At 46.6% G+C, this 12,995-nt stretch overlaps 1 protein-coding gene across 3 annotated transcripts in view; it reads left to right on the forward strand.

The window, feature by feature from the left end:
* The window catches only part of CFAP92 (cilia and flagella associated protein 92 (putative)), a 1,690,090-nt gene that overhangs the window by 604,155 nt on the left and 1,072,940 nt on the right, over positions 1-12,995 (forward strand). For all 3 annotated transcript variants that reach the window (XM_069643961.1, XM_069643959.1, XM_069643958.1), the window contains exon 6: positions 49-157. In XM_069643961.1, the coding sequence (XP_069500062.1) occupies positions 49-157 (109 nt within the window). The remainder of the gene's footprint in view (positions 1-48; positions 158-12,995) is intronic.

Genomic DNA, 12,995 nt, shown 5'->3' on the forward strand with positions numbered 1-12,995 from the left:
TGAGATATTTGAAAGTGTTTGAAACTAATGCACATTTGTATTCACTAGGAGTACTCAAACCAGCTGGAATCGATGTAGTGGAAAAACTTCCACCAATCCCTGCGTTGCCTCCACTTTCACCTCTTCATTCAAGGGCTGGTGACAATAATTCATTGAGGTATGAGTTCTTTGCACACCTGGATATCTATTTTGTATTGGACAGCATGTTTACTTTTATGCATCTTACATTCAACTGACTTTCATGGAATTGTCCCCTTTGTGTTCATGTTTTAAGGACAAAACCCCCTTGACGTTAATGCAATCCCTTTACAGAGGTTCTATTTCCCTGTTGTAGTACATGCGTATATCACAAAACTCCTATTTTCAATACGATAACCAGTTTTTGATGCAAATATCCGGGACATCCAATCTGTGCAACAATGGCCCCAGCATATGCCAACTGTTTCATGTTCAAATTTCGAAAGCACACACATTTTACAGCATTCTGTATGGCATAAATATCTTAAGACATGGGTCTTCTACATTGACATGTTTGCAGTATGTCATCGTCCTTTGACTGCACTTCAAGATTTTCTAAACTTTATCAATACCATTGATCCTCGTATCCAGTTCACCACCAGCATAGGCATCTTAAATATCCACTTCTTAGATTTACAGATTCTAGTACAAGATTCATTATTTCGCCTCCAGTATATGTCAAAGAGACGGTTGGAAATAATGTACTTCACGGTGGTGCTTTCACCCCCAAAATACCCTAAAGAATCTACCATACGGGCAGATGCACAGAATAAAACTCATTGTTAGTGATCCAGTTCAGTGTGTGGCTGAATTTGACAGATTAAACAACAAATTCAAATAAAGAGGGTACCCTGAATATGATTTAGCTACCGCACTAGAAAGAGTTTTCGAAAAAACATTATTACAACAGCACACCAAGGAGAAAGAATCTCCTCCCTTAGTATTCGTATCAAAGCTTTCAACACAGTGCCAGGGCATCAAAAATGCATTGCTAAACATTGTAATGATGACCGTGCAAAGAAGCTTTTCCCAAGTACTCCTGTATTTGCATATAAAAGAAGTGAAAACTTGAGAGACTTACTGATCAACACCAAAGGTGGTTCTGTCAAACCAAGAGCAGACAAGAAGCAAGGAACCTGCCTGTATTTAAGCTGTGGGAATTGCAACAGCGTTATCAAGGGCTCCTCTGTTTCACCCAAGGACAGGAAAGAATATTGCTCTTGAAAACTTTGCAACATGTGCAACAGACTGCAATATACTGCATTAGATGCCCTTGCAACATCTATTATTTTGTTGAAACTGCACAAAAAATAAGCATTTGCATGAATGAACACAAGCCAGGCAATTGCCAAACATGTCGATGAACAAAGACACAGTACCACACAGATGAAGTTGCAAGTCCTAGAAGTTATGAACAATAAAGACTTTCAAGGTGATATGAAGAAAAGAAGGCCCCAAAGAGAGTGTTTTGGGTCAATCGACTTGATTCATTGACCCCAAACGGGATAAATGAAGAGTGGGATTTGCATTACTCGCTATGAATACTATTAACTTCTCTGTTTTTTTAAACATCCCCTTTCATCAGCCCTATTTGTACTCAATTTGATTTTCTAACGTTTGGGCTTGAAAATCATATTATGTAAACACTTAATATGGATACACCTATTAAAGGCTTCTTCATCGGTTGCGTTCCGGTAAATTCTGATGTATAATGTTAATGTTTTCTATTACCCAACAGGGGATCTGGTCCTGTTATGGACACTCATGTTATGCTTAATTTGAATCAGAATGTTTGGAGATATTAAATCTTTTTGCAAATCATCTATGAGCACGGAAATCGGGTAACCAGAAAGTTTGTGATGGTGCTAGTCGTGAGAATACAACACGTGTGGTACAGGTGGGCATTGCTATTTTCAATTCCTCTTAATTCAAGAACTTAAACAATCTTAAAAGAAATTCAATTTATTTGGAGCTCTGTGGCACAAAAAGGGCCCATGGCACAAGGGCAAATCTAAACATAAAATAAGCTCACAGGGTAACTCGCTTTGAGAATCACAGGCTCGCGTGTTGCCCAACTACTGGGCTGAATTTCGAATAAAGCTTCAATTCTTCTGAGATAACCACATGTATACACTATTCTCATAATTCCAGAAAAGAAATTTAAAAAAGGGTCATAACAGTTTGTTTTAAAGTATATACAGAAATGAGGCAGTGTCGCGCTAACAAGGATTCGAAAATTGCCTATGCATTTCTGATATTCATCTTCAGGCAGAACCCTTGGGTAGTGATTAAAACACAATAAAAAACAATCCACATAATCCAAAAATAACACAAACAGTGAAATAAACAAAAAAGGAAAAGACAAAAGATCTGGTAAATCTTAGTGTATAGTATTGGCTTTAAACAAATCAAAAAAACATAATAGAAGAGAAAGCGCAGTTATCTTGACCCACACTTCTTGATCAAACTGCACCAAAGTGAAACCAGATATCCATAATAGCGTATAGAAACCAATAAATGCAATTCTCCTGCACAAATCTGTGCTTCCTCACCTGTGTCTCTAATCTTTCCTTCAAGGTCAGAAGGTATAGTGTGCAATGGCCTGCATCTAAAAGACAACCATGTATCATCAGTAACATTGGGTAAACCGTAATTTTTTGTAAATTCTTAGTGCAGTGTAAATATGTCGTGGTACGTAGCCATTAAGTATGTTCTCTTACCATAGTTACTTTAACAATCTCCAACGGCCAGCTTCCGCCAGAATGTCTCGAAAAAGCATCTGGCTCCTGTCATTGCCCATCCTAAAATGAGCATCGGGTCCCGCGACGCCAATGCGCAGGGGAGCGTGATGACGTCACAGGACCCCAGTGACTGGGTGCTGTGCTAACATCACACGTAGGGAATGTAAACAAAGGTAAACAAGCCCAAAGGCAACATTCTAATATCTGTTCTCAGTGTCAGCAAAGCATCATGATATTCACATCGCTAAGCTGGGTTCAGGAAATAGCATGAGAAAAACGTGTGCTTGGCAATAACAAATGTATACCATGCAGGTCACGTGGAAAACCAGAACAATAGAAGCACTCAACAAAAATCAAAACCGTATACTCTTTGGGAGTACCATATTAAGATTAACCATTTTAAGATTAACATCTACATATTCTCTTTTATGAGTGCCATACTGAGATAAACCATTTTAAGATGAACATGCATAAACATGAAAGGTACACCCCAGGTGGGGTGGGAGGTCTCTCGATAATGAGAGAGACTGGCAAGCCCATTCTTTGGGTAATACATTGCATTACCTGTGTTGTAATGTAAAGCGCTTTGGCGTAAAGCGCTATATAAATTTAATAAATACAAATTACATGTGGCAAAAACGCGCAGGGCAATCAGCGCCATAATCCCTTTTGGAGTACTATATTAGGGTTGACCATGTTAAGATAAACGTATACATAGAGTGCCCCCCCAGGGAGGGGGGGGGGAATGACCCTCTGTGATGAAAAGGACTCGGGCACCCATCTTATAGGCAATGCATTGAATACATTGCATAGGGGAAAAACATGGACGAATACTGGTTAGGGATTAATGGTCAACTGTTAAATCAAAACTTATATATGACCTGGGCTGCATACCTACAGTCGGTATAGAAAACCAAATGCTGGGTAGGTCTCATCACATCATAGTAAAGGATCAAATTGACGTAGTGCAGTTACAGAAACCACAAAAAGACAATTTCCACATTAATCCTGGGTGGTGCCATCAAGTCCAATCATTCGATCCAGTATGTCTCCCGTAGGTTGAGTCTTTTTGCCAGGTCTTCATGAGGGCCCCTTCTGGTGACTACTTCAACTATTTGGAATCGTACTTGTGGGATGTCGTGATGCTTTTCCATCCAGTGGCGTGCCACAGCTGAGTTATGGTTTTTAGTGCGTATACATGAATGGTGTTCGTTCCACCGTTGCTTACAGGGTCTCTTGGATTGGCCTACATAGTATACTCCACATGGGCATCTGATTGTATGAAATGACATTATTGGTGTCACAAGTTGCAAAACTTAACATTTTGATCTTTTTCCCAGATATGGGATGGTATATAGTGTCGCCTTTGGTGTTTACAAATCCACAGTTCATGCAGTGCATAAATTGGAACGGGCCAGATTTGGTGGTATGGTGTGGTTTTTTAATAATGCCCGTTTTTACTAAATCCTACAAATTGGCACTACTTTTATACTCAAATGTCGGTGGTTCCTTTTAAAAAGGTGTTAATCCAGGAATCGCATGTCAGGGTTCTCCAGTTTTTTGGGACAATTGACTTGATTTGCCTACTTTGAATGGAGTATTTGGAGACATTTACTAAAGCTGGAGGTTTTTATTCTTTGCATACTTTGGTGAGCTCCTCTGACTGCGTGATGTTAGCTACATGTTCTTTGGATACATCGATTTCCTCTGGTTTGTAACCTCTGGCTAGAAACTTGTCACCCATTTGCTCAATTTGTTTCTCATAATCCTTGGTCGCCGACTATCCTTCTCACTCTTAGCATCTGGCAAAATGGGAGGTTCTTAATCAGGCTAGACTGGTAAAAGATTAGACGATGAAGCTTTTGTTTCTTTTTGTTATCTTTCGATAGATGTTGGGGGTATATTTCAAATTTTTAACAGTAATTTCAACATCTAAAAAATGGATCTGATCGGCAGATACTTCACTCCTGAATTGTATTCTTGGGTCAATGATATTGAGGTATGCTAAAAATCCTTGTAAACTTTCAACAGTTACTATCCGTACACCAAATATGTTGTTAATGAACCTGACCCAAAATTTAAGGTAGTTATGCCAGACAGGGTGGTCTAAAACATGGTCATTTTCGAACGTATGCATAAAGCAGTTGGCATAAGTGGGTGCCATGGTCACACCCATGGAGGTACCTGTGGTCTGTAGGTAAAAACAATGTTAGAATGAAGAGTTTTCAGCAATACATTGCAGTAACACAAGTATAAACTCACACAAAGCTGAACACTCTCTTAGGTCTCTTCTAGGATGGGGAAATGGCATCTGATTACGCCATCACAGTGACATTGGACGTCGCAGATACAGGGTTCTGACAAATGGGGAACAGTGTATGCCTTCGTTGCCAAGGTAGGATGAAAGCCACGAATTTCCATCAGGCGGTCCAGGCCAAGGTGCTGGACATCCCCTTTGACAGAGAGAATCTGTTTGGAAGTTTGCCGACGAGTCCCACCAGGCCATCAAAGCGGATATGAAGATGGCCCATGGGCGCTATCCAGCAGCACTGCTCTTCTTTTTGCTCCTCCAGGGGAAAGTCGAGCAGGTCTTCCAAAGGTTTCTCCACTTCATACCAACAGCCTTCCAGATCCACAATGCAGGAAGTCTACAGAGGCCGTTGCAAAGCCTACGGTAGCAGAGGACAGCGTTGCACGCAGGGTGGGACGCCGGCGCCGAAGCAAGCCTGAACCCACCGGGACATCCGGCCCGCACTCGTGCACCACAGTGTGAGGCCGCTTGACGAAGTACGTCAGTGAGTGGAGAAATATCACCACTTACAGATGGATACTGGAGTTTCAACACAGGTGTCCGCAGATTCTTCTGGTTACCCATCAGGCGCAGCTCATGGAAGAGGTACGGGCCATGCTGCGAAAAGGGGCGATAGTGCTAGTTCCCAAACAGCTCTGGGGCTCCGGAGTCTATTCCATATACTTTCTGGTTAGAAGAAAGACAGGGGGTGGAGCCCTATCCTAGACCTCTGAACAAATACCTAAAATCCCAACTGTTCGGGATGGTCACGTTGCAACATGGGCTCGGCTAACTGGCTTCTTGATGTCGTTGGACCTGGAGGATGTCATTGGCCTACTTCCATGTCCCCATTCACAAGAAACACTGGAAATTTCTGTTTCGAAGGGATTGTGTCCTCCGACGTATTCCTCATCTTAGATATATCCTTCAGCTCTGCTGGCCTCGGAAAATGTTTTCTCTCTAGAGGGCGCTGCGCGTCGACGTCCTCCGAGTCGATGTCCCTCGACAGCCGCCGTATCGACGTCATCCTGCCTATAAAGGCCGCGCGCAGCGTCCGTTGCTCAGTTCTGTTTTTCCGCACTTACTCAGTGCCTCGGAATACCGTTGCTCAGTTCTTAGATTAATCCTATCTACCTCGAGTCATTCGATCCGTACTCGATGGCTTCCTCGTCGGAACCGACATCTCCTCGATCCGGCTTCAAAAAATGCCGAGATTGTGGGAAAAAGATGTCGTTGACTGACCCTCAGAGTTTGTCTGTGGTGTTTGGGAGCTGAACACCATTGTTCGGAATGCGAGGACTGTATGTCCATGACAGCTAAGGCCCTGAAGGAGCGTAGGGGGAAGCTGGAGAAAGGTAAGACTTTTAAAGCTTCTTCTTCGTCGACGAAGTCGAGACACTCGTCTCCTCGTCACCATTCGCGCTCCAGGTCTCGGAGTGGATCTCATCACTCCTCGAGATCGAAGCACTCGAAGAGGAGACGTCGAAGATCCCCTTCTCCGTCTTCCTCTTCCTCTGTTTCGCCAAAAAGAATCCCTTGCCCCACGAAACATAGTTCCCGGGCTGAATGGGAGGAATTCCGCAAAAATATGATGAGCGTCTTCGAGAAAGCGGCCTCGACCCCCTCGAAGACTGTCGAGAGCGATGCTCTGGTCGAAAGACCCGAAGGTCAAAAACGCCGCGAGTCGCAGTACCCGGCGAAGGAAACCTCTCGAGCGCGTCTCGAACCCTCGAGTAGGACTATGACCTCAAAACTTTCATCGAAGGTTCCGTCGACGAGGGTTCCGTCGACGCCGAGGTCGATGTCTTCGACGCCGTTGTCGAAGGGACCTTCGACACACAGGTCCGTCGACTCGACGCCAGCTTCGGCACCGGCGTCGACGCCAAGAAAAGTCACGGTTACGACACTCAGTGACTATCCCCAGGTCCTCGACGTCGAGATTGTCTAGCAGAATTCCAATTCTGTCGAGGTCATCGAGGCCTCCGCCTTTGTTTTCGACGTCACGCTCGAAGCCTTCGGCGTCGACGACATCGACGTTTTCGAGACCGATAATGACAAGTTCGGCACCCTCTGCCTTGGAAATGGGATTTACTCCTTTTATGAGTTCAGAACAATTGAGAACTATGGCCTCAATTTTGGAAGAGGGTGAATTGTCTGAACAGGAAGACACATTTGAGTTGCAGGGACCTGTAACCCCAATTAGAGAGGAATTTTCCTCTGAAGAACGCAGGTTAAAGGATCTTCATGATTCCTTACATGAGGCAAGTGGGTTAGACACTTCCCCTGAGGTGGAGTTTGCTAGGCCAGACCCGGGGGAGCATGCTGAAACCCCCTATAGAGCCTTAATGGCCAGAATCACAGAGTTCATGGGGTGGTCTGCACCTTCACAATCTTTCCAACAAGATGACCTCACGGATATTCTTGACAAAGGCCCACAGGAGGATCCTGTGGTGCCTTTTCATAAAGCTCTTCAGAGGAAGATCATGACAAACTGGGAAACCCCAGATGTAGTACCAGCAGTAAATAAAAAACTGTCTACAAAGTACAGGGTATCTTCTACAGACCCGGAGTTTTTGTCTAAACACCCATCCCCAGAAAGTCTGGTGGTACAGGCAGCATCCTCTACCGATGTCAAGACGGCTTATCCTACCGTCCCACAGGACAGGGACGATAAAAAATATGATGCTATGGCAAAGAAAGTCTTTTCAGCATGTAGCATGGCGTTAAAATCTGTTAATGCTACTTGCACCCTTGCTAGGTTCAGCCATACACTTTGGGAGTGTGCTTCTACAGCGGCTGACTGCATCCCGGAGGGAGAAGAAAGGGATGCGTTCCTGAATATTATACAGGATGGTAAAGACGCTATGTGCGAATCCCTCCAGACGGGCATTGATTCGGCTGACAGTATCAGCAGAGCAATGGCGGCAAGTACATCAACCAGGAGATTCGCTTGGTTGAGAAAGTCTGGTTTTGCCCCAGATGTGCAAGTCAGGCTCTTGAACATGCCATTCGATGGCTCTTCTTTGTTCGGGAAAAAGGCGGATGACAGTTTAGAGAAACTGCAAACTTCAAAAGCAGCAGCAAAATCCCTAGGAGCTGCAATCCGTCAGACTCCTTTTCGTCCCACAGGAACCTCTGCGAGAGGCAAGTCCTTTCGCTTCTACTCCGCATTCGGAAGAGGTAGAGGACGACCGGCTCAAAGGGGACAAAGAAGAACTACCCGAGGTGGACGGGGTAGATATTCAAAAGCCGCAGCAACAGCAGGTGCCTCTTTACCATCGGCATCTGCATCAGCCGCCCCAAAACCACTCTGAGGACTTCCCTCACAGGACACCTGTAGGAGGCAGGTTGACTCAACATCTGGCGGTATGGCAGGCTATCACGTCAGATGCTTGGGCATTGGAAACAGTTGCCCAAGGTTACTGCCTGCCTTTCCTACGTATACCTCAGAGTCATCCACTGGGGATCAGCTCTCAGAAAGCTCCAGATCCGCTCCTCTTGCAGGAAATTTTGGACCTGCTAGAGAAAGGTGCCATAGAACCGGTACCTGTAGCGGAGAGGAACAAGGGCTGGTACTCCCCTTACTTTCTCATTCCAAAGAAAGACAGAGGACTGAGACCCATCTTGGACTTGCAAGAATTGAACAAATTCCTCAGAAAAGACAAATTCAAGATGGTCACTCTTTCTCAGATCCTCCAGGCCCTTCAGTTCCAGGACTGGTTGGTATCTCTGGACCTTCAGGACGCTTATTTCCATGTGCCTATCCATCTCAAACACGGGAAATACCTGAGGTTCGCAATTGGCAACTCTCACTATCAATTTCGAGTGCTGCCATTTGGGCTGACCTCCGCCCCGAGGGTCTTCACCAAGTTAATGTCGGTAGTGGCTGCAAGTCTAAGGAGGGAAGGGATTCACGTCTACCCCTACCTGGACGATTGGTTGATCAGGGCTGTTTCTCCGGAACAAGCTCAGATCCAGCTAAATCACGTGTGCCACTTCCTTCACAGACTGGGCTTCTCCCTCAATTTAAAGAAGTCACAAATGATACCATCGCAGAGACTCCAGTTCATAGGAGCGATCCTGGACACTTCCCTGGGAAAAGCCTCGCCACCAGAGGTGAGGGCTCAAGATATTCTACAGATGGTTACCAAGTTCCAACATGCCCAACGTCTCCTAGCCTTCGACTTTTTGAGGTTGCTAGGCCACATGGCATCCTGCATTTTCCTAGTGCCAGAGGCTCGCCTGAGAATGAGATCCCTCCAGTGGGCACTGAGGACTCAGTGGTCACAATTCTCCGGGAGAATGACAGATCTTCTTCAGGTTCCCGGCAGGGTGGCTCGAGACCTTCAGTGGTGGGCCTGTCAGGAGAACATTCTGAAAGGAGAACAGTTTTGGCAACCCTGGCCGGAGATAACAGTAGTCACGGATGCCTCACTCACGGGGTGGGGAGCCCACACCAACGACTTGACCATCAGCGGTCGTTGGTCTCCATCGGAGTCCAGACTACACATCAACCTGTTAGAGCTGAGAGCCATCAGACTTGCGCTGAAGGCGTTCCTGCCAGCTGTACAAGGGAAGAACGTCCTGATAATGACGGACAATACTGTGGCCATGCATTACCTCAACAAAAGAGGAGGCGTAGGATCACTACCCCTGTGCAGAGAGGAGATGCAGCTCTGGTTTTGGGCAATCCAAGAAGGAATCTGTCTATCGGCAGTTCACCTAGCCGGAGAGAAGAACTTGACAGCGGACGCTCTGAGCAGGCAGAACACAGTCTCCCACGAGTGGGAGCTAGCTCAGGAAGTCCTTCAAGAGATCGTCGCCCTTTGGGGAACCCCTCAGGTAGATCTGTTCGCCACCAGCCTAAACAGGAAATGCGACCTGTTCTGCTCAAGGGAATTTCCCCCGAGAGGAGCTCTGGGAGACGCGTTCATAGTGGACTGGGAGTTTCCGCTTCTGTACGCGTTCCCACCGGTCCCTGTCATTCCTCAAATGATCAGGAGGTTGAGAAGATTCCGGCGAACCATGATCCTAATTGCCCCGGATTGGGCCAGGAGAACGTGGTACCCGGACCTTCTAGACTTGTCCATCTGCCCTCCAATTCGACTTCCACTCAGAGAGAACCTACTCTCGCAGAAGGGAGGTCAGGTTCTCCATCCAGACATCAAAACCCTCAACCTTCACGCTTGGCTTCTGAAAGGCTGAGGTACAAGGATTGGGACCTCCCTGATGATGTTATGGAGGTGTTGCTTTCGGCAAGGAGGCCAGCAACAAAGTCTTTATACCGCTGCCGTTGGAACAGATTTTGCAGCTGCTGTAGAGAACAGAATATCGACCCTTTTTCATGTGGTACACCAATGGTTTTGTCCTTCCTACTATATTTGGCAAATTCAGGCCTTCAAGTTGGCACCATTAAGGGCTATCTCGCAGCGCTATCCATCTTTAAGCGTACTGCGGAAGAACCATCCTATTTCAAATTACCCTTGGTAATACAGTTTCTAAAGGGGTTAACCAATGTTTATCCCCCAAGACCATTCCAAGTTCCCCTATGGGATTTAAACTTAGTACTAACTTTCCTGATGGGTACACCTTTCGAACCTCTCCATTCTTGTTCGTTAAGATTCCTTACCCTTAAAACTGTTTTATTAATAGCACTTACATCTGCTAGAAGGGTGAGCGAATTACAAGCTCTTTCTTGTAAACCCCCTCACACAATATTTCACAAAGACAAAGTTGTCCTGCAAGTGAAGCCTAATTCCCTCCCAAAGGTGGTTTCTGAATTCCATATCACTCAGAAGATTACCCTACCATCTTTCTATCCTCCTCCTCACCCGGGGAAAGAGGAAGAGAGGTTACACAGGCTAGACCCTAGGAGGGCTTTAAGTTTTTACATCAGTAGACTAGCCAGGATAAGACAGGCAGACCAGCTGTTTGTAGGTTACGCAGGTCACAAGCTGGGGTTACCAATAACTAAGCAGACCATTTCCAGATGGATCATTCTAGCCATTCTGGAATGTTATAAACTGGCAGGGAAAGAGCCCCCTCAAAACCTTAGGGCTCATTCGACCAGAGGTATTGCAGCTTCATCGGCCCTCAAAAGAGGAGTGCCGGTAAAAGACATATGTGCGGCCGCTACATGGTCTGTCCATACCTTTACACGTTTTTACAATTTGGATTCCTCCTCCAGTCCAGAGACTAGGTTTGGAAGGGCTGTACTGCATTCTATTCATCAATAGAAAACAGCGTGAAGTCAGTACTCCCTCCTCCAATAATAGAATACTGCTATGGGAGCCTATCTAAGATGAGGAATACGTCGGAGGACACAATCCCTTCGAAGAACAAGTTACTGCTTACCTTGTAACGTTCTTTCGACGGGATGTTCCTCCGACGTATTCCTCATCGACCCTCCCATCCATCCCCGCAGTTCTACTTCCCTTGTTGTTGCAGCTTACGCTCCTTCAGGGTGATTAGTTTAGTCCAGAAAGTATTATTGTGGGCTACAAAACGGAACTGAGCAACGGACGCTGCGCGCGGCCTTTATAGGCAGGATGACGTCGATACGGCGGCTGTCGAGGGACATCGACTCGGAGGACGTTGACGCGCACGGCCCTCTAGAGAGAAAAATTTTTCCGAGGCCAGCAGAGCTGGAAGGATATATCTAAGATGAGGAATACGTCGGAGGAACATCCCGTCGAAAGAACGTTACAAGGTAAGAAGTAACTTGTTCTTCTTGGTGCAGGGACAGCACTATACGTACAAGGCTCCAACGTTCGGCTTGATGTCAGCATCCATAGTGTTCATGAAAGGCCTGGCACCAGTGGCAGCCAGTCTACTTCTACAGGGCATACACGTGTACCCATACCTGGATGACTGGCTGATTTGCGCCCGCTCGCGGGAGCTGTCCAACGGACACACAGAGGCAACCGAGCGGCTACTAATGGATCTGGGATTCTCCGTCAACTATCTTAATGCCATCACAGAACGCGCTGTTCCTACGCACCAGACTCAATACAGTGTCTTGCCTGACTTCGCCCTCGGAGGAGAGGATAGCAGCCATTGAAGGGAACGGCTATCATCGACGAAGATGGCAGTTGCTTGGCATGATGTTGTGCATCTACCTCGTCCAGCTCTGCAGGTTGCAAATGCGACCCCTTCAGGAATTCCTGGATGCTTGCTGGCTACAGGTGTCCGAAAGCTTCACGGACAAGATCTCTCTCAACAATGAGTTCTGTTGGGCGATATGCTGGTGGGACGTCCGCATCAACATCGCCCAGCGCACAGGATTTGAATGCCCGCCATACCTGGAGACGGTCACCACGGACGCCTCCCTAGAGGGATGGGGATCACACACAGGACGTCTGCACGCCAGTGGCCTGTGGCTTCCGGAGGAGAAGGATCTTCATATCAACATCCTGGAGCTACGGACAGTATTCTGGGCCGTCAAGCCGTTCCTACCATCTCTGAAAGGCAAGGTGGTGAGGATCTTCATGGACAGCACAACCACCATCTTCTACATCAGGAAGCAGGGGAGCACTCGATCCCCGGCGCTTGCCAAGGAAGCACAGGATTTGAGGCGCTGAGCTGTCGGACAGGGGATGTTCCTCATCCCCCTCCACCTGGCGGGAGTCAAGAACACCATTGCAGACTACCTCAGCAGGGAACTGCGCTCCTGCCATGAGTGGGAGCTTCATCAGGAACAGTTGGACCGCCTATTCGTCAAATGGGGCAAGCCCCATATCGATCTATTTGCGACAGCAGCAAACTCCAAGTGCCAGAGGTTTGCCAACAGATTCCACCAGCTGAGGAGCCTGGGGGATGCAGTCTCCTTCCCACAGGAAGGGCTGTTCCTGTTCGTGTTCCCTCTCCTACTACGAGTCATCAACACACTCGGGCAGTGTCTATGCACAATGATACTCATCGCCCCGAGATGGCCGAGACAGACTTGG

This window comes from Ambystoma mexicanum, chromosome 2p, assembly GCF_040938575.1.
Source record: "Ambystoma mexicanum isolate Mex_15411 chromosome 2p, UKY_AmexF1_1, whole genome shotgun sequence".
Taxonomy (NCBI): domain Eukaryota; kingdom Metazoa; phylum Chordata; class Amphibia; order Caudata; family Ambystomatidae; genus Ambystoma; species Ambystoma mexicanum.